Consider the following 23,319-nt stretch of genomic DNA (forward strand, 5'->3'; position numbering starts at 1 on the left):
GGAATTATTCTCAAAAGGAACTTGTAATAAAAACTACGTAGGGTGGTGTTTATTATTCAGTGTGTGTATACCACGTGATAAATTACTTCATATATGCTACGTCGAAAGGCAATATTTTGCTTAAAATGAAGACTTAAATCAAAGATAACTTTTCTTTTACTACTCCATTTTAAATAAAACGAAGGGCAGTCTATACCGCTTAAAGAGCACCGCCTTCGTTTTATTACCGAAGTTTGATAAGGTGAATAGTTTCATCAAACACGACAAACCTGTTTCCAAAATAATGTTTTGTCAGTGCTCCGTCAGACGGCCGTAATGTGAAAAGGTTTGTCGAAGTGTTTGAAGTAACTAAACTTTCAATCAAACTTTGGTAAAAGACCGAAGGCGGGGCTCTGTAAGAGGCGTAGACTGCGCTATGTTTCATCTAAAATGGTGAAGCAATAGTGAAGTTATTTTTGTTTTGTCTTTATTCGAAGCAAAATATTGCCTTCCGACGTAGCATTTATGACGATATTTGTCACACTGTTATTGAATCGTATAATTCTTTTCTATGTATCCGTTTTCAATCCAAATGTTCATTTGCGCTTGCTAAGGAATGTTGTTAAAGTAATATTAATTATAGAATTGTTTGATTGTTTTGATTGTACGACAGGTGAATTAACTACGCATAATACGTTTCAATCTAGCAATCACTTTATTTAACAAATTACAAATCAAACAACATAAAATACAGCCATCATGGAAATCACTCGTAGAACAATGGATTTCTCTAACACGGTGCCATGTAACTGAATCTATAACATGTATATGTACGAGTACTAGGGCGTTATGGGTGACATATCTTATCAACGGGACACGTGCAACGTTAAATGTTTTGTATCCTTGATAAATAAATGATTAATAATCTTAGCAACATACCCTGCTTGTTAGGAATACAAACAAATTAATTTACAAAACATGAATCTAACTGATGTGCAACGAAGTCGGTACCACATTTTTTAAAATGAAGAGCGTTTCCACAATAAACTTGGACACCGTTATAATTATTTTAAGACAAAAAGTTTTTGACACAAATTAAAGAGATAATTCTTAACGTTGTTGAAGTGTAAATAAATATTCAGAATATTTATTTACAGCTGTTAACAACTACAATTAACCAACCGTGTTAGACTAAGTTGTACTCACATGTTTTTAAACATTCTCTCATATTTGTTGTTTTGAAGAACAAAGCTAATAATTCTATAAAAATCTATCACAGAGCAAACACATGTTCTGTTCGTTAGCACGGCCACACAAAATTGATTATAATTGAATATGGAAGTGAGATATGTCTATATGATCAAACAAAAATGAACTTAGCACAACACGCCCTGAATATTTCTAATACTGACACAAAAATGAACTTAGCACAACACGCCCTGAATGTTTCTTATACTGACACAAAATTGAAATTAAGAAATGAATAATTCAGAAATCCTTTTGTAGTAAACTTACCTCTGAAGTCAACTGTAAAGAGCACCGTTGGTAAAGCTGCGCTCTCACAGATTTACCGTGTTTACAACTTTTTTTTAATTTTTTGTCTTGGAAAGAGCAAATTTGTGCGTAAATATCTGCTAACCAATGATAAAGATTGCTGACAAAAGATCAGATCGCAGATTTGCAAATGTCCGTTCGAAAATTAATGTTTAATGGCTTAAACCGTTACTGACGGTTTAAGAAAAATGCATAAAACATTATTTTTTGAACTTCAATATAAAAATCTGCGATCTAATTTTTTTTTGTCAGCAGTCTTATATCACTTGTTTCCATGGATTTTTGCAAAAATTGGCTCTTTCCAAGACAAAAAAGTTGTCAAAACGTTCAATCAGTGAGAGTGCAGCTTTAAAGTTAAATATTTACAGCTTAGCCTCCATTCCTTTGGCAATTACTAATATATTCCGAAGGACGCATCATCTTCGGATATGTTCGGATCGCGAATCATCGCACAATAATATACAAGTACATTGAAAAATGTTAATCATGTTGTTTTTAACTTATTGTTTGTATTGAGTCAGCAGACCATTAACAAACTTAAATCACTATTTTGAAAAGTGTAAATTTATGATTCGTAAAATGTATTGTTGTCATTAGCGTTTCAATTTTACATCAGAAAGTGATTTAACGTATCAACTATGATGTGATTGATTTTTTCCAGTGTTTTTATGCCACCATATGATAAACTGTTTCTGGTTACGGTCGGGTCGTTCCATTTACAGAATGTGTGAGAAACAAATGTTAAGGTTTTCTTAAATGAAATTAAGTATTTTTTAACAATTCTAGAAACAAATAATGAGCCATTGGTGTAAATATAAGGAATGGATTGCATGATTGATGTCATTATCGGGGATATGAACGCAGTTTGGCTGTTTCAAGTACACGTGGAGTCTTTGGAGTGCACACACTTTAACCAGCCTAACTGCGTCCGTACCCTGTTAATGACAACATTTACGCAAGGCATTTCTTAAATGGACATATGTCATAGAAGTGCACGTCGTATTTGCTATACAAAAATGAATGGATTTCTTCAAGAACATTCAGACAATATGTTTGATCTCCAATCGAACACGAGTCCGGGCTTGCAAGTGACAGCAACACGCAACCCCCCCCCCCCCCCGAATTAAATAGTATTAAAAAAGAATTCAGGGCAAAACAAAGTGATACTATGGCTCTTTACTAACCCGGTTTAAAGCAATTAAATAGCTACTGAACATTTGTACAAATGTTATGTACATGATTTTTCTTAATATTTTGTTATTGAAATAGTCACAATTTAAAAACAACTAGCTAGCTAGGGAGTTCCGCAGGCATGCCAACCGGAATTGTTTAAATATGAGTTCTTCATTTCCAATATTCAGAGGGCATTGTTGAACTATTATTTCTTTAACTATTTTATCACAAACAAAAGGGGATAGTTGTTTTTTTCCTCACGAAATTTAGGGAAAAGAGGAAGCAAAATATAACGAAAGTAGGATCCACTTGAAAGCCTGCGAATCTTAAAAAGTGAAATGTAAAATTGTAATAATAATAATAATCATAAATAATTATAATACTATAAATTAAGCAATGAAACACATTGGAGGTTGCTAAACGCTACTTGTACGTGTGAACTGCATTGTTATTGACTACGTTATCCAGGTATGTGTTTGTTGTTGACTACGTCATCCAGGTATGTGATTGTTGTATACGTCATCCAGGTATGTGCTTGTTGTTGACTACGTCATCCAGGTACATGTACATCGTAAAAGTTTAAAATGGTTTTTACAAATGCGCATGGGAAGTGATTTATAAGAATCAACGAACCTATAAGTTCAAGTTAAAACATCAAATGAAACTGCAATATGTAGCTACACATACAAGATAACGTACGCGTCGTGTTTTGCAACGTCTTATCAACTGATTTTAATCCACCAATGCAAACCGCCTTCAATGCTTACAATCGATGAAGACATTTTAATACTATTTTGCTGAAATTAACAACCACCACAAACACTTAATACCAAACGAATTGTCGTTATATAACATTTAAGAGCTATATAGTATGGTCATCCTTTTGGTGACAGCGTCATTTGGCCGTTTACTTCGGTGTTAGGACAACCTTAATACCGTTTCCGGGCCTCAAGATGAGTTCCGCCAAGGGACATAACTCTTCCCGGTCCTGCATACTCTTCACGGAGAAGTTTCGGAAAATTGTAGACAAAATAACCTTTTCCTCCAACATCGCAAACTTTTGTCCTATAACATAAAGAGGAAATGCAAATTAATAATACACGAACATCCATCTCCTACTCGTATTAAATAACAAAATTTCCGTATTAACTCTTTCGAGATCGTTTTTGGACGGTGCCCGCTCAGGGCAGCGTTCATAGTAGGGGCAATCGGCTGAAAAGTTACAAACCGATTTACCGCCTGTCTCGGTCGAAGAAAGAGTGCGGTTTTTCAATGCTTAAAACACCAGTAATATTCAATAGCTTACAAGAACATTGATAATTATGCAATAAACCTATAATTCTAAAGCACAAAGGATATGTTTAAAATACATTACTTAATAATGCATGATTTATTTTATCTTGATTTTTTCCTGCGCGAGCTGACCGTTACATTTAATGACATTGGACTTTTTCCTTTTTTTGGCACCAACCAAATTACTTGCTAGAATAAATCCGGACTCCAAGCTTTACAAGAATAAGGGCCAGTTTTATTAAACTTTGTACGAAGTCTGTTTTGCTTACGAACTTTGTACGGTGTATCTCAGGCTGTTTAGCCCACAGGGGCAGGTTGCGTTGTTTTGACACATCACGCCCCCGTCCGTTTTTGTTGGGGTTTTTTTTATCATTTTTTTTTATCAAATTTTAGTAAGAATATGATGTGGTAACTGTAACTTGTGAAAATTGGCAAAAAAATAAAAAATAAAGATAATAAAATAAAAAAAATAAAAAAATTTTTTTTTGCCAATTTTCACAAGTCATGTCAGAGACAATACACTAATGTTATTGTATTATATTTGTATATGATGCACATGTATAGGTCCTAATTATTAGGTCTATAAATCCGGCTTTAAGTGATTTTGAGTTGTGCCCTTTATCTAACTGAGAAAACAACTGATGTTTTATTATACGTATTTTACAAGTGGCTCTGTGAAATATTCTGTGACTGTTAAAAGGTGAAATTTAAAATATTTTGTATATGTACTCAATTTTTTTTTATCATTGTTTTTTTTGCTCTTAAATAATTTTTGTTTTTCGTTTCAGAGACTCAGCGCCATGTCACAAATACTTCAGAACCTAGAATGAAAATTACCGAAAGAGCAATAGACTTTCCAATCTCTACAAAATTCATCTTAACTGTTTTTCAAGGTGATACTTGAGACTACAAAAGACTTTTCAAGGACAGAATTCACAAAACAGTTTATGCCACCATCTCATATCAAAGGATTGTGCTTGAGTTGAACAGCCTTCAAACAGAAACTGTTTCAACACCTTCAATAGATTCATTCTGATTCAGTTTACCCTTGCTGTGATCTGAGCAACTATTTACATCAGTTCAACATTGTAAATTGTTTAAACTTGAAAATTCTGTCTTCGTGCAACTCACATGAATCTATTTACTGTGGACTTTGATGTTGACTCTATACAGGAAGAAGAGACCATCTTTATACATGCTGGCATATCTTTTAAAAAGGAAACAAATATTATAACCAACATACTACACTGTTATGTCATCCAAGGACTCAGCTACTGACTCAATTTATAAATACTTCAAAGGAAAATTGTCTCTGTCAATGTAATTACTGCTGTGCATAATAAGACATTTTTTATTATGCGCCCCTTCGAAGAAGAGGGGTATATTGCTTTGCACATGTCGGTCGGTTGGTACCGTCTACCGTCTGTAGACCAAAGCTTGTCCGAGTGATAACTCAACAATTCCTTGACGTATGGTCATCAAACTTGACATGAAGGTTGGGCCTGACCAGTAGATGATTTTAGGGCTCATTGGGTCTAAGGTCAAGGTGACAGTGACCATGAATGGTAAATTAATTTTAAAGCTTGTCCGAGTGATAACTCAACAATGCCTAAACCTTTCGTCATCAAACTTGATATGGAAGTTGGGCCTCACCAGTAGATGACCCCTATTGGTTTTGGTGATCATCGAGCCAAAGATCAAGGTCACAGTGACCTTGAATGGTAAAAGGTTGTCCAAGTGATAAATCAACAATGCCTGCCCCCATGGCCCTCAAACTTGACTCGAAGGTTGGGCCTTACCAGTAGATGACCCCTATTGATTTTAGGGGTCAAAGGTCAAGGTCAAAGTGATCTTGAAAGCAAACTCGACAATTCCTGGACCAATCATGCCATTCAGTCTGAATGGTCATCAAACTTGACATAAAGGTTGGGCCTGACCAGTAGATGACCCCTCTTGACTTTGAGGGTCATCAAGCCAAGGTCAAGGTCACAATAACCTTTAATGCAAAAAAGATAACAAATCCTCTCTCAGGGATATCTCAACAATGCCTGAACCTATGATCATCAAACTTGACATGGAAGTTGGTCCTGACAAGGAGATGACGCTTATTGATTTTAGGAGTCATTGGGTCAAAGGTCAAGTTCACAGTAACCTTGAATGCGAAAATGTTTCGAGTGATAACTTGACAATGCCTGTACCCATGGCCCTCAAACCTGACTTGGAGTTGTGTCTGGCCTGTAGATGAGTCCCTTTCATTTTAGGGGTCATCGGGTCAAACATCAAGGTCACAGTGACATTGATTGAAAAAAGCTTGTCTGTGTGATAACATGTCAATGCCTTAACCCATGTCTCTCAAACTTGACATTTAGATTTTTGTAGACCAGCTGATGAATCATAGGGATTTTGATGTCAAAGGTCATGGTCATAACACACTCTATCCTCACACTTTGAATGGTCATAATCTTAAAACTGCCCCAACGGCATCCAATGTCAGTGACTAATCAGCTGTCATTTTGGTCCATGCTTATTTCATTCAATTATTCATATAATCCTGACAACATGACGCTCAGGTGGGGGCATAATGTTCGACAAACATCTCTTGTTGATACTTGGCTCATTTCTTACATGTAGCTGTAACATTTTGGGCAACTTCTCAATTATTTTGTTTAAGACATTTTACTCATCTAAGCCTAAGTTAGTGTTCATGTTAACTTTTATGACTGCCTGTTTATTGTACTTTTCATAAATTATTTTTAATGACTTTTTCTCAAGAACCATTTGGCTAAGTATGTCTCCTCCTGAAATAGACTAATTCTTTTAGCCCCAGTTGTCTGTCTGTCCGTCTGTTACAAATTGTGTCTGCCCCATGTCTCTTTAACCTTTTGAAGGATTTGATATAACTTCCCACAAATGTACACCATATTGAGAGGAAGGGTTTATTATTATAACTGTTGAGCAGTTTCTGAACTTGACTGTATTATATCTTGCATTTACCTCAAGCTGTTAAGTGAACAATATAACATTGACCAATACATGGAACTAAACCTTCTAGGTCACCATTTTGGAATAAAGTAATACCTAAAGCTCATATTTCCATAAGAATCTGCTCATATACAGCTTAAATAGCTTATACAAGTATATCATTTCAACATAACATCAGATCCTCCACTGTTTTATGTTTGCAACATTTTTTTTTAAACTTTGATTTATATATCATGACTTTTATGAACAAATACCAAACAGCAACTCACTGATCTATACTCATTTGGGCAAAATTTTGTAAATCCAAGCATTGTCATTTGATATTCAATGCTTTTTGGCAAATTGGGGCATTTTCTGTCACATTAAAATCAATATTCTCATATTTTTGTGCCCATTCTTTGCCAATTATTTGTTTGTCTATTGGTATACATGTATGTTTATTCATACTGTTTTTCAAAATAACGAATTAATAAAATGTTTGAAATATTTTATTTGTTCATAACTTATTTAATATCACAAAAAGATGACTGCATTTTGTTTTATTTCACATCATGATCACTCATAGAGTGAGACTTGAAGAAGTATAGTGATATAGCCACAGGTGTTTGTCTGACTTTCTCCTACCCAAGAGGGCATGTGTTTAAATCCCAAGTTAGAAAACACAGTTCAAAGGTCAGTTGATGTATCCTGATTTCAGGCAAAGAGAAACACTCTATGATGGGCACCTGTAAAATAGAAGATACATAATCTTTACTATTATCCATAAAACGTGAAAGTTGTTAGTAAAATGAGAAAGAAATGGTCTAACATTTTTTTCAAATACAATTCTTGATAATATTTCTTGTAAAAGTACACATTTATCTTAAGAGAGATAAAAAAAACACTACAGTACAAATTTGTTTTGTAAAAGCCATTTCTCAAATTCAAATGAAATGCCTGCCTTGACGGTGATATTTTGTATTAAGATTACATATATTAGTAAAAAATCGGTAGTTTGCAAGAAGCAGTAGCAAGTATTTTCTTATTTCATACTATGTTATAATGGCAATTGCATCTGTTTTTAAAAGACTGGGTCTAATAACACTAAAAAATATAATAATAATCCTACTCCCCGATTACTGTTTGCATAGTTTTTGCAGTAGTTGGTTTAATCATACGCTGAGATATACAGTCATACCCAATGCTTTTCAGTGCTGCAACACTGCATCTCAGATGACTGAGCTTTTCTTTCAAAAGATTGCCTGCAATGAAAAACTTAATAAATCATATCAATAACAAACAAAGAGGATACTGTAATTGACAATAGGTCTACCTATTTGTAATGAAAAAATGTCATTTGTATACTGGTTAGTATATAGAATTGTATATTAAAACATATTTGAGTGTGTAAACTTACATACCTTAAGGAAACAGTTCAGATAATATTCGCTAACTAAACTCTTTCTTAAATTTGTACATCCGGGGTTTTTAATCGAATAGAACAAAGAATTAACGAACGTAATAGTACATTTACCTTTTGGGATGTGATTATTTAACATGTTAACGCCATAACAATTATTATACACAATACAAGCGATAAGAAATGAATATAGTTGGTATCGAAATGTGTCATAACCTGAAAACATTGCAATGTGACACAGGAAACAACTGTTTAAACGGGTCAAACCATGCCGTAGCAACCGTAGTCGACAAAACGTTACCACCCACTATATTTATTAAAATAAATAGTAAATGTCTATTTTGATTATTCGAAAAGCGAAGCAGATCAAATCACTATTTGCGAATTTTTCTAGTATACTCACATCTACGGTTTGTTTACATTTTTTGTCCGATCCTTCCCCATTTTGAAGAGTAATTACGTACGAAAGCGTTAATAAAACGGTCGCAGAAATCTTCGTATGCAACTTCGTACGAAGTGATCGCTTGCTTAACATGCATTCATAAAAATAGTCATGCATGACGAAAGTTGGCTCTTGAAATAACCAAACTGTCAATAGTTGATAACAACGACACGATTTTGAAACCAGGCAGCTCTCCCTGTATATTTTTCTGCCATACACCATAGGCACCGTCCCTCAGCACTTTCAGTGCTTTGATTTATTTTAAAATAATTGTTCAATTCTTCCTCATTGCTTTATAGAAGTCCGGTTAAAAACTAGAATGCAAAGATACACTTGAGCGCCAACGCTCTCTTGGTGTTATTTAGAAATTGACAACTATGATGCCCAGATGCTATGCCTCGACCGTTTTCTTCGAAAAACAGAAGAGTTAAACTTGTTGAGGACATCTTTAATACGGTCGTTGTATTAAATTTGTGTTTACCAATACAATTCCTTGAACCAGCCGAAAACGGAATATATGCATAAGGATGTCTCTTCACGGAGTTTTCTGTAAGGAATCTGTCGGGGTCAAACTTATCAGGGTCCGGGTAAATGTCATCTCGCATATGGATAGCAGCGGGGACAATCAGTGCGCTTGTACCCTTCCCCAAGAACACTCCACCTAAAACATTGCATTGAATAGGGAACTCCAAACATTCACAGTGTTAGTATAACGAGGACACCTGGATTCAACAACCTCGTCCTAGCTGCAAATCATTGCAAATTCCATAAACGTTTAGTTAAATTTATTCCAGACTACGTAAGAAGCATTAAGTTCTTCATTATGGGTACCGATTAGCGGCATACATATGTCCGAAACGCTGTACCCACATGTGAGGTCATCCACAACTACAGGTTAACTAAACCCGAAGGGAGATTTGCGGCTTACCAATGGTTGTATCCTCCGTAAGGCTTCGACCAAAGACAGGAACGGACGGGAACAAGCGAAGAGCTTCCTGCAAATAAAGCAATTGAAATGTTCAATCTTAATAATTCAAATTAAAATCGGGAAGTGCAATTCTTCTGTTGCACAAAATACATTGAACGCAGTTATATCAATCAAATAACATCAACAACAAGTCATTGTCTAGTGGCAAACTGAAACGGATATGACAATCTCTGGTAAACAAAACGGATACATGTAAGTTTTTCAAATATCATAATAAATCCATCAAATACCTTAATGCAGCATTCCAGATACTTCAGCTCCTTTAAGTCGTCCATCATCGCATCGCGGTTACTTCTACCTGGGTATACACCATTTGAACATAAGCTTTTGGTAAATTTATTTAATACAGGAATGATACACACCATATAATCAAACCGTGCTATGGTCACCTTTTATTTAAGACAAAAGCCCTAACACTCATTAAATATGCTAAAAACTAGGAGGAAATATTTTAAGGAACATTGGCACATTAACTAAGATCTCAACGGATATATTCCTGAGTAGAAATTGTGTCATCATCATATTTACCAAACACCGCATCTAATTCCTGGTGAACTTTCTTCTGGACTTCTGGGTCTGTCCCGATCAAATGTAGCGCCCAATTGGCCGCCATGGCCGTGGTGTCGTGACCCTTGCAGTGTAAAAGTATAAGCTGGATGTTATCAATAAAAGGAAGACAATGTCAATGGGTGGCTCAAGATTGATTTCAAAGTATAGCTGGGCATGCCAAACTTGCATAATCAGTACTCTAGTGTAAATGTCAAACTTGCATGATCAGTACTCTAGTGCGAATGTAAAACTTACATAATCAGTACTCTAGTGCAAATGTCAAACTTACATAATCAGTACTCTAGCGTAAATGTCAAACTTACATAATCAGTACTCTTGTGTAAATGTCAAACTTACATAATCAGTACTCTTGCGTAAATGTCAAACTTACATAATCAGAACTCTAGTGTAAATGTCAAACTTACATGATCAGTACTCTAGCGTAAATGTCAAACTTACTTAATCAGTACTCTTGCGTAAATGTCAAACTTGCATAATCAGTACTCTAGCGTAAATGTCAAACTTGCATGATCAGTACTCTAGCGTAAATGTCAAACTTGCATGATCAGTACAGTACTTTAGTGTAAATGTCAAACTTGCATAATCAGTACTCTAGCGTAAATGTCAAACTTGCATGATCAGTACAGTACTCTAGCGTAAATGTCAAACTTGCATGATCAATACTCTAGCGTAAATGTCAAACTTGCATGATCAGTACTCTTGCGTAAATGTCAAACTTACATAATCAGTACTCTAGTGTAAATGTCAAACATACATAATCAGTACTCTAGTGTAAATATCAAACTTGCATGATCAGTACTCTAGTGTAAATGTCAAACTTGCATGATCAGTACTCTAGCGTAAATGTCAAACTTACTTAATCAGTACTCTTGCGTAAATGTCAAACTTGCATAATCAGTACTCTAGCGTAAATGTCAAACTTGCATGATCAGTACTCTAGCGTAAATGTCAAACTTGCATGATCAGTACAGTACTTTAGTGTAAATGTCAAACTTGCATAATCAGTACTCTAGCGTAAATGTCAAACTTGCATGATCAGTACAGTACTCTAGCGTAAATGTCAAACTTGCATGATCAATACTCTAGCGTAAATGTCAAACTTGCATGATCAGTACTCTTGCGTAAATGTCAAACTTACATAATCAGTACTCTAGTGTAAATGTCAAACATACATAATCAGTACTCTAGTGTAAATATCAAACTTGCATGATCAGTACTCTAGTGTAAATGTCAAACTTGCATGATCAGTACTCTAGCGTAAATGTCAAACTTACATAATCAGTACTCTAGTGTAAATGTCAAACTTACATAATCAGAACTCTTGCGTAAATGTCAAACTTGCATGATCAGTACTCTAGCGTAAATGTCAAACTTGCATGATCAGTACTCTAGCGTAAATGTCAAACTTGCATGATCAGAACTCTTGCGTAAATGTCAAACTTACAAAATCAGAACTCTTGCGTAAATGTCAAACTTACATAATCAGAACTCTTGTGTAAATGTCAAACTTACATAATAAGAACTCTTGTGTAAATGTAATGTCAAACTTGCATAATCAGTACTCTAGTGTAAATGTCAAACTTACATAATCAGTACTCTTGTGTAAATGTCAAACTTACATAATCAGTACTCTAGTGTAAATGTCAAACTTACATAATCAGTACTCTTGTGTAAATGTCAAACTTGCATAATCAGTACTCTAGTGTAAATGTCAAACTTACATAATCAGTACTCTAGTGTAAATGTCAAACTTACATAATCAGTACTCTTGTGTAAATGTCAAACTTGTTTTGTTCCAAATATACAAATTTAGAGGGACATTAAAAAATACGTAGGCACTCTACATTCAACTTTTAATAGAGATAATAATACACTTTTATGTGGGTAGGAGGAAAACTAGTCGATAGCAACGCTGCTTGTAGATCTTCTGCGAGGGGTTGGTGATTTCAATGACCTGCTGTGCAACTTTCGCCACGCTTTGGGTAAACAGGTTATGTTATACTTAACTTTTTCAAAGGAGAACATACAGGACGGTGATCAAGCCGCCCATAGATATATCTGCCCATGTGTGTATTAAAATACAGAAGTGCTTAATATACATCAATTTATAATTCCTTCATCTCCTGTGACGTATGCCTTCACATATCTGGAGCTTATTTATGTTACAAGAAACACTTACAGCAATTTGATTGAAAAGGACTTGTGCATTTTCACCAGCCATATTTATTGAATAATCATATTGTTAGAAATATTGGATGAATATAAGATGTACAAGACCTATAAAGTTCGGCGTACATTAAAGTCCTTAACCAAGTCTAACCAAAAGGGAACCTAATTCTGACCATAGTTCCACCTAGTTTTCCGAGAATCAAGCTTATATTTGCCCATTATGTGTACGGCACACCAATTTTGATAGATTTAATAAAAACATATAAGAACTTTACTGCTAAAATGCATGTTCTATAAGTGCAATACATTTATTCAATAAAAAAATGAATATGGATTTTAAAAAAATGTTCAATAAAAATATAATATGGACTTAAAAAAAATAAGTGTTATATGAAGAAGTATATTTATTTATAAACAAGAGGGCCACGATGGCCCTATATCGCTCATCTCAATAAAACTTTGTGCTATAGACTTGTTGATAATTAAAGGGCAATAACAGGGATTTGGCTTCTCTGATGTTTTATGCCCATTCACATTCTCACCAAATTTTGTGATGATTGGACAAATGCTCCAATAAGTTATTGATAGGACAAGAGCAATTTTAGGTTATTACTATGATTAGAGCGCAATAACTCTCGGGTAACTACAGCAATTTTGGTAATCATCAAACACGTTCATACAAATTCAGACCAAATTTGGTCATGATTGGACAAAGGGTTAAAAAGTAATTGATCGGACTACATACTGGATGGTGCCTGTCTGCCCTTCCATACACCATAGGTGGAACTATTATATGTCCAGTTTTTTAAACACATTACAAATATGTATTTTGTTTAAAATGATACAAAGGGCAATAACTCTTACAATATTTTGGTTGGATTTTATATAACTCGTCACAAATAATCACAATTTACTGTGAATAAGTTCATGCAGTTTGAAGTTGGTACTTTCAATGATTTTAAAACAATAAATAACAATAAAAAACAGATGACCCATATTCGAAATTGTCTCAAAAAATTATCTAAATAACCTTTCTGACAATTTCCAGGATATTTGGGCTGAAAATGTTACCTCTAGAGTGTTAACAAGGTTTTTCTATATTTGGGCTCTGTGACCTAGATTTTGGCCCCAGATGACCCATATTCGAACTTGAGCTAGAAATCATCAAACAGCCTTTCAAACAATGATATTTGGGCTGAAAATGTTACCTCTAGAGTGTTAACAAGGTATTTTCATATTTGGGCTCTGTGACATAGTTTTTGACCTCAGATGACCCATATTCGAACATGGGCTAGAAATCATTAGAACAACCTCCTGATATATTTCCAGGATATTTGGGCTGAAAAGGCATCTAAAATGTTAACAAGGTCTTTCCATATTTGGGCTCTGTGACCTAGTTTTTGATCCCAAATGACCCATATTTGAACTTGAGCTAGAAATCGACGAATCAACCTTTCTGACAAATTTCCAGAATATAAGGGCTGAAAATGTTACCTCTAGAGTGTTAACAAGATATTTCCATATTTGGGCTGTGTGACATAGTTTTTGATCCTTGATGACCCATATTTGAACATGAGCTAGAAATCGACAAATCAACCTTTCTGACAAATTTCCAGAATATAAGGGCTGAAAATGTTACCTCTAGAGTGTTAACAAGATATTTCCATATTTGGGCTGTGTGACCTAGTTTTTTATCCTTGATGACCCATATTCGAACTTAAGCTAGAAATCATCAAAACGACCTTTCTGACAAATTTCCAGGATATTTGGGCTCAAAATATTACCTCTAGAGTGTTAACAAGGTTTTTCCATATTTGGGCTCTGTGTCCTAGTTTTTGACCCCAGATGACCAATATTCGATCTTAAGCTAGAAATCATCAAAACGACCTTTCTGACAAATTTCCAGGATATTTGTGCTCAAAATGTTACCTCTAGAGTGTTAACAAGATATTTCCATATTTGGGCTCTATGTCCTAGTTTTTGACCCCAGATGACCCATATTCGATCTTAAGCTAGAAATCATCAAAAAGACCTTTCTGACAAATTTCCAGGATATTTGTGCTCAAAATTTCACCTCTAGAGTGTTAACAAGGTATTTCCATAGTTGGGCTCTGTGACCTAGTTTTTGACCCCAGATGACCCAAATTCGAACTTGAGCTAGAACTCATTGAAACGACCTTTCTGACAAATTTCCAGGATATTTGGACTGAAAAAGTAGCCTCTAGAGAGTTAACAAGATTTTTCTATTTTGGGTCATGAGACCTAGTTTTTCATCCCAGATGACCCATTTTGAACTTGAACTAGATCAACGAAACAACCTTTCTGTTCAAGGACGACAGGCGACGGACAATCATCGATCCTAATAGCTCACCCTCAGCCTACAATGTACGACTAAGATGAGCTAAAAAGTCAATGTAAGTTTTAAACAAAGCAAAGTTGTCAACTCACTTCAAACATAAAGGTGTCTACTTCTTCGCGGATATCCAGAAAGGACATGTGTTCGCCATCAGACGTGGCGCAAAGGAGCATGTCCAGGAAAGCAAGTCTTTGCTTCCCTTCCATCTTGTCATGGTCTTTCTTTTCCAGTAGTTGTTCCATCGTTGTGTCAGACGTGTATTTCTTTGAAAACTCCTCTTGTCGTTCTCTTATAACCTTTAAAAGGACATCTCGAATACTATTTCAGATACTTTGGCTTAAAGGCCATGGAATAAACTAGTAATATGTAAATCAGACAGCATTATGCACCAGCCAATTGTTACCATGGCTCCCCTAGGTCCGGAGGTATACCGGGGACAGCGGGGGAAATGGGCCGTGGTTTTACCTTCCAGGTGGCCCGCAGTGCCGAGTAAATGCGGTGGTTTTTGCGAGATATTTTTAAATTATGGCGCCTCATCCTGTTCTCTCCCAATTTGATAAAAGTCAGTTTCAAATTACAGGATTTGGCGGAGATTTTACCAGGACTTTTTCTCCGAAGGGCGGGGATTTTACCTGGGATTGGCAGGACCGAAAATCAAAGTCCCCGATATTCCCTGGACCTGGGGCCGTGGTTACAATTGACTGGTGCATATTCAAAAGTAAATTAACACGGATAAAATATAATAACATGCTGTATTGCACACACGGTAACAACTAACCTTTTCAGTAAATCCATGTAAAATCTTAAGACTTTTGGCGTAATCCTTTCCCGGACCAATAAGGTTAAACAGAAGGTCTGGCCAAAGCCATGGCGACCTTTGTCGAATGAACGTGAACTCAGACGCCCTTTGTTAAAAAAGAGAAGCAGTTTATTAAGCTTGAACATATGAGAATAACAGAACCTATACATAAATAGCTAATATAAGTACCTTTAGACAGTTAGATGTTAAGAAGGTAAGCAAGAATAGATCGTGTAGTTAAATTTTAAAAAAGTTCAGAGAGTAGCATCCGTTGATTTGTTTTATTGCTCAACACAACCTTGTATAAGCTTGAAGTCCTTATTATGACCTTTAAATTAGTTCACACCACGGGTAGCGCTATTTTGTTTTCATTCACAATAAACGATTACGTCATCCTTCTACAGCCACGTGACTATAGTTTCCTTTTGGCGGTTTTGGTCCACCCAGATATGTTTTTCGGACAACTTTTCTAAATTACCTTTTGAATAACTTAGCAATAGTTATGGCATTTTAATAAATGCCCGTTTTTCATTCAAACGGCGTTTGTTTTCCTTCAATCCATACTAGTTCGACTTCCCTGTACATAACGTAACTATGCCATGGACAATTACATAAATGCAATTTTATGCAAACATAAAATTATTTATGGCCGTTGTACAATTTATTTCTGTACGTCCGTGGCACGGGATTTAGGCAATATATCGGGAATTAGCCATACGGGCATTTTATCCCAGGAGCCAATCAATTTCCCCCTTTTTGTGCCACGTGACACTACAGGCCAATCAGAATGCGTCTGCCATTCTTCTTTGTCTGGCGTATGCTAAGCGCTCGCCAGTCTCTGGAATATATTTTTACCACCACCTCCTCCATTTTATTTTTTCTTCCTAATTTTATGGACGCTTTCCAAAGTGTAACTTGTTTTTTCTCCGTTTCTTTCACTTACCGCCTCGTACTTTAAGATATACCAATTGTTGTTGTAATTGTTTTGTTTTTCTGGGCAACGTTTTGTATTTTCCATTGCCTTATACCTACTGTTCTTCCGAATGTGTTCACCCAACTTTGTTAATTTTGAGATTTCATGTTGTTTTTGTGATTGTATGTTTTTATTTTCTGACCACTTTGTTAATATATGCATCTAGGGGTGGGCGGTTGATACTTAACAAAAACAAAATACAAATAGAAAAGTAATATAGTAAAACGTTTTTCTTTTTTGCAAATATAGTTCAAAATACACCAATACTCCTGTTACTGACCACTTACTTATACACAGATCGCACATAATCGGAATCGCTGTTCTTCTGAGCATTTACGCTTCGGCCCATTGCAGTTTCTGTAGGAAAATGAAAAAAATATCAAAATACATACACCTAGTTTAATATCATTTAAAAAAGAACGAACTGATTTGGTAACTTGAATTACCACATTCGGAGCTCCTCGGCCATTATTTTCAAAAAACAACCTCGGATGTATTTGGACGGTTTACATACTCAAAAAGTGGTACGTTTAAGTCCGCCGCAAATAGGCCTCGTTGTAATCTTATTTAGTAGTTAATTTTTATGACTTAACTCTTGGGAATCTTAATTATGTTTGCAATAATACACTTCACTGGCAATCAATTTAAACTGAGAGCAATGAATACAACTCTTAAACACTACATTTAATTATTGATAATATTCAAAAATTTACGGACTACTTCAACTGATGTACCGGCATACATCCGAGGTTGTTTTCAATAAAATGGCCGAGGAGTTCCGAATGGAATTACCACAGATGATATCCAATGCGCACAATGTGATGTCATTGAAAACGTCAACTGTTGTTTTTCCGTCAGCAACCGCTCTCATTTTTTCAATCAAAATGTTACTTTGATCACTGAACACCCCAATGAAATCGTGCAAAATTTTGAAATGAAAGGTCGGTGTAAGAAGCTTTCTCCGCATTTTCCATTTTTCACCAGTACTGAAGCAAAAAACACAATTATGAGCATTTATGAGCTTTTTAAAGTTTAAGCATACTTAGTTGCAAACCAAATTATAAATGGCCGCTCCCGAAAGCACACGAGAAAACATGGGAAAAGTACATAACACCCCCCCATACCAGTAACTCAATAAAAAAAACATAGACTGACTCTTATGAAATTGGTTGAAGAGGAATTACTTAGAAATGACGAATTACTTAACCATTTAACAAATGTAACTACCTCGTTAACAAGCCGGTGCCTAGCCAGGAATGGAGGAAATCGTAGTCAGAAGATTTATCGAGGTGTTTCGAACTGTTCATTAATGGCTGAAAACAACATTAATTTTGTCAACTAAACCAAACAATTAGAACCATATATCTATACAGTTGACACATATCAAGAAATTGAATAAATCTCTTCCGCTTTAAACTCGGCGTTGGATTCGAAATTAATACATGTACACATGTTTAAAGAACTCCCAAAAGATGGACATTTTTATTATTCAAGTTCACTCGGCATTGAACGAGTCTACACATATACTGTTAAATACAAAACTTATCGTGGCTTCAAAACATATTCGGCTAATACATGGATGCGAAACAGTGATTCCAGCTCTTTAAGAGGCTGTATCTAGAAAGAGCCAATTACACTTCCTAGCTAGAGCAAAACAGCGGACATCATTATCAAAAAGTATGACTCGTTATTTTTACCTTACATCACTATTATTTGACGTCACTGTATTTCGGTTATTTTGTAAACATTATGTTTATGGAGTACTAAGAACGATTCTCCCATCAAACACATGCGTGTTTAACCAAGGAACGAAGAATTTCTTTCTTCAATTTGTACCTGAATTTCACTAAAGAAGCTTACATTTAGGATAAACCAGTATTATCGAGTACTCTTTTCTGGGTTGAGCTGGTGCCAAATTTCAGGGAGCTTGCTCCAAAGCGTGGAAGCTGAGCTAATACGCTGTATATTAATGCACGTTTTACTATAAACATTATATATTTTACAACGATTTTAAAGGAAGCTATGATAGCTTATACTAAGTCACTCTCGTTGGCACGATGTTGCGCGAGAGAGTGGTAATGCACGTTTAGATTAGAAATATCGGCAAATTTAGAACGCTTATCCTTTATTAATAAAGATTTATTGATAAACTAGTGGTATATTATTGCTCCTTGATAAATTCCAATTCAGGAAGTCAAATGTGAAGCAAAAACTGCTTTTGGTAGTGATAGGTTCAAATCTCATAATATCCTATTTTTTCTGTTAACTATATGTTTATTTATATTTAGATCCTAAAAGTGCTGGAGCCACTGTTTCTTATCCGTGTAATAATTCTTCTTCACTTTCGTATACCTCAATCTCGTCCGGGCTACAAACGAGGATAAGAGGGTGGTGGGCCACCATCAATCTGAACACATCAAACTTGGCATACTCCTTACAGAACTCGTACAGTTGTATGGTAAATTCTGTAAGTAAAGAAAAAAAACCCATATCAGTGTTCGCTATCAACAGAGAGAGAGAGAGAGAGAGAGAGAGAGAGAGAGAGAGAGAGAGAGAGAGATAGAAAATAGTGCGTGTGTGTGCGTGCGTGCGTGTACGCGAGAGAGAGAGAGAGGGAGAGAGAGAGAGATAGAGAGAGAAGGGGGGGTCCATTTCTGAAAAAAAACGTTATGTACTGAAGAGTAAAATCAATAACAATATCAATTATAAAGTCTGTACACGAATCCTGTTTAAAAAACGTAGAATGCGAACTTTTAAGAAACCTTTCATTCTCAATTGTTTATCATCCTTAACCGAGTAAAGAGAATAACAAGAGCTGGCGTAGGACAGTGCGCTCGACTATACGCCACTTTGTCTTGGAAATGAATACAATAATGATGGAATACCTGCCTGTCAAAAGCAAATAAATACTAAACAAGAAAACGCCTTAATGCGATTGATAGATGAGCTTCAGCCCTCGTTGTGAGATCCAGTTTCAACTGTTACTTTATCTATTTCAGTAACAGTGACCTTAAAATTGACCCTAGGGGCCCAAATGCATTCCAGTGGAAGTTCTCAATTATCTCTTCCTATAGGGGCCCCATACGCAATTCCATGAAAGTCTTCTTAAACTCTTCCTTAGCTATTGACCAACAGTTCCTAAAGACAAAACCATAAAATGTCTCTTTAAACTTTTCATTCATACCAAGTTTGGTTGCAATATATCAACCTTAACAAAAATTATTCAGTCACAACATTGTTTTTTACTTTTATTAGAAAAAGTGACCTTGACCTTAGGGGTCCCAAACTAAATCCCAAGCTAGTTCTCGATAAACTTTTCCTGTATACCAAGTTCAATGTCATACCTAACTAAAATTATTCGATACCATGTCTGTGTTTGACACCACCATCCATCCGGTAAGCCCGAACAACGACGAATGACGTACGTCATTCGTATTATCTAGTTAAAATGCAATGCAAGTTTGGTCACAATATTTCAACTATAATTAGAATTATACAGTACCAAACAGTTATCTATTTTAGTAACCTTGATCCAATGGTTCTAAACGGAATCTCGTCCAAGATCTCCATAAACTCTTTTCATAATTTTCAAGTTTGGTTGCCAAATTTCAACCCCTACTTAGATCAATCAGTAACAACCGTTTTTCTTATTTTAGAAACAGTGAACTTAACCCTAGGAGCCCCAAACACACTCCCATGAAAGGTCTACGGTGACTATTCCTACATATACCAAGTTTGATCACAATATTTCAACCATCACTAAAGTAATTCAGTACTAACCATTTTCTATTTTTAGTAACAGTGAACTTGACCTTGATTCCAAGGGCCCCAAACACAATCCCATGAAAGGTCTCCATGAGTTCTTCCTTTATACAAAATTAGGGCACCATAGAACGTTAAATCTAATTAAAATAATTCGATATCATATGCGAGTTTGACGCCGTTCTCGGGCCGGCCCATTCCAGCAACGGCGTACGCCATTTTAAAAGTTTCACTTTTCAAAAACCTGGTCAAAAATGTGCCTGCAATACGTTTAACCAGCTTAGGGTCACAACAGCCTTGACCTTTGACCCACCCACTTAAAAATAATTCCATCTGCTGGACCTGATTTCTCGAAACTGATTAAGTTTAGCAGGCTTAAGTAGCTTATTTTGATTAGAAAAATCCCCATTTAAACTTGTTTTAATGAATAAAAGTTAGTTTATTGTGATTGTCTGACAGAACCCCCCTATAAAAAGTCTGAAAGCTTTCAAAGAAGTGAACTCCACTGGATTCCTGTATCACCCTGTACCCCATAAACGCTTCTGGCTTTGGCCATTAGAGCTAAAAATGCATAAAACATCCATTTTGAACTTAAAATGAAAATCTGTGGTCAGCAGTCTGAATTACCTGGTTTCCATGGATTTTCGCAAAAAATTGCTCGTTTCAAGACAAAATATAAAAAAGTTGTCAAAACGTTTGAAATCAGTGAGAGTTGAACCTTAAAGAGTGACAACAGTGTTTTTACAAACATTTTATATCATCTAGCAAAGGGTGAGTTTATCCTTCAAAACTTAATAGTAGCAATCAATAGTGTTTTCTAGTTGCAAAGGGCATGTGTAGTATACCAGGGTACGTGCGACTTAACTACAATATAATGAGCGATCAGGGATACTTTTTATTATTTCGACATTTCTTGTGTATCCCTTTACCGAGTCTGCCATAGTAAATACATCCTCAAAAGACTCTTTGACGGCCATTTATTTTGGACGAACGTGTACATAAAAATCCTGTATTCAATGTATTATAATTAATAACAATCTAAATAATAACCTCAAGCCGTTTTTATCATCAACTGACCCAAATTTAAGATAGCTACAACTTAGTTTTACCCTCATTTATGTGTTTAATAAACATACCTTTAGGATCCCGTTTAAGCTGGTGAAGATTTCCAATAAGAGGCAGCGAGCGGGGACCTGCAAGTTTATCTATACGCTTTCTTCGCCGTTCTTGTTTTAATATCCAAAGCGTCAATAAAACAACTGCTACCGTGAACAACACAACCCATACAGCCACCATTTTGTCCAGCTTGTCATCCCATTATCACGTGAGGCGGTCATGTGATTTCTATGCGCTGGTCCTCTGTTTGTTTGCAATACGGCACATTTATTCTAAACAGCCCAGGATTATAATTGAAAGCAAATAATTGAAAACAATATACATTTTAAATTTAGAAGCTATATTTTTTTTAAATGTGTACATCGTTCATTCTAGTTCGAGCAGAAAAGTTAAGGCTGAAAATGCTATTTCTTTATTTTATGAAAGAAAATATAAAAATAAGATGACAATTACATATTTATTCTGTTCACGAACTGGTGTATAGACCTGTCCGTAGTCTGCATTCGGACTTCCTTGACCTTTTTAATAAAGAACAATCTTGGATTATTCGGACGGTTTGAAAATTGGTACACTCTAACTACGCTGCAAGTAGTTCGCGTACTTAATTTCAATTTAACACAAACAGTAAACTTAAAGACTTAACTCTTGGCAATCTTTATTATGTATACAATGATACACTTATCTGGCAATCAATTTAAACTGCATGTAAAAATACAAGCTAAAACACTACATTTAATCAATACTATACTTTTACGAACTATTTCTACTGCTGTACCGGCATACATCCGATGTTCAAGGCTTTGCGATAAAAATGACCGAGAACTCTATTGATTGCGTGTTTGATATTCGGTGATTTTAAGAGACTTAATTGCTCATGGTTTGTAAAATGCACTTTTTCATTACGAAATAAAGTGTGCCTAATTATTGGGAAAATTAAAACTAAGAAACTCAATCGGAACTCCTCCGCTAGTATCAAGATAAGGCCTTAGCTGTGTGCCTTTTGTTCAGTGTATGTAAGGCCTTAGCTGTGTGCCTTTCGTTCAGTGTATGTTAGGCCTTAGCTGTGTGCCTTTTGTTCAGTGTATGCAAGGCCTTAGCTGTGTGCCTTTTGTTCAGTGTATGCAAGGCCTTAGCTGTGTGCCTTTTGTTCAGTGTATGTAAGGCCTTAGCTGTGTGCCTTTTGTTCAGTGTATGTAAGGCCTTAGCTGTGTGCCTTTTGTTCAGTGTATGTAAGGCCTTAGCTGTGTGCCTTTTGTTCAGTGTATGTAAGGCTTTAGATGTGTTCAGTGTATGTTAGGACTTAGCTGTGTGCCTCTCGTTCAGTGTATGTTAGGCTTTAGATGTGTACCTCTCGTTCAGTGTATGTAAGGCCTTAGCTGTGTGCCTCTCGTTCAGTGTATGTTAGGCCTTAGCTGTGTGCCTTTTGTTCATTGTATGTTAGGCCTTAGATGTGTACCTCTCGTACAGTGTATGTTAGGTCTTGGCCGTGTACCTCTTGTTCAGTGCATGTTAAAGGGACTGTACTCCGTATGATAAAACAGCGAAAAAGCACTGGACTGCAATTTTGGCGACACCGGTTCGAACCCGGTCTCCGACTCGATTTTCTTTTTACATTTTGGTATGGGTTTTTTACAATTATGATATCAAAGAGTAAAACATTTTATTAAACAATTGTCCTGATATTCGTAACAGAAAAAAATTATTTTTGGTGCCAATCTGGTTTACAGTCCCTTTAAGCCTTAACAGTGTGTCTAAGGCCTTAGC

The 23,319-nt window shown here is 35.7% G+C and overlaps 1 protein-coding gene across 1 annotated transcript; it reads right to left on the reverse strand.

Moving 5' to 3' along the window:
* Positions 1-675: 675 nt before the first annotated feature.
* LOC128212086 (cytochrome P450 4V2-like) lies at positions 676-21,744 on the reverse strand. The gene is made up of 12 exons (XM_052917345.1): positions 21,576-21,744; positions 19,030-19,142; positions 17,905-17,990; positions 17,470-17,663; positions 16,965-17,034; positions 15,684-15,810; positions 14,998-15,201; positions 10,339-10,441; positions 10,041-10,108; positions 9,751-9,817; positions 9,304-9,483; positions 676-3,771 (listed from the first exon to the last, which is right to left on the reverse strand). The coding sequence occupies exons 1-12, from the start codon at positions 21,733-21,735 to the stop codon at positions 3,614-3,616; spliced, it is 1,530 nt and encodes a 509-aa protein (XP_052773305.1). The 5' UTR covers positions 21,736-21,744; the 3' UTR covers positions 676-3,613.
* Positions 21,745-23,319: the final 1,575 nt, after the last annotated feature.

The sequence above is a fragment of the Mya arenaria genome, chromosome 2, assembly GCF_026914265.1.
Source record: "Mya arenaria isolate MELC-2E11 chromosome 2, ASM2691426v1".
Classification (NCBI taxonomy): Eukaryota; Metazoa; Mollusca; class Bivalvia; order Myida; family Myidae; genus Mya; species Mya arenaria.

Bases quoted from the DNA above. Each gene is read 5' to 3' on its own strand.
- LOC128212086 (XM_052917345.1), bottom strand. From the start codon at position 21,735: ATGGTGGCTGTATGGGTTGTGTTGTTCACGGTAGCAGTTGTTTTATTG. The intron at 17,664-17,904 runs GTAGTTACATTT...TTTTTGCTTCAG, and splicing joins GGCACCGGCTTGTTAACGAG to TACTGGTGAAAAATGGAAAA. The intron at 10,442-14,997 runs GTGAGTTGACAA...TTACACTGCAAG, and splicing joins TAGACACCTTTATGTTTGAA to GGTCACGACACCACGGCCAT.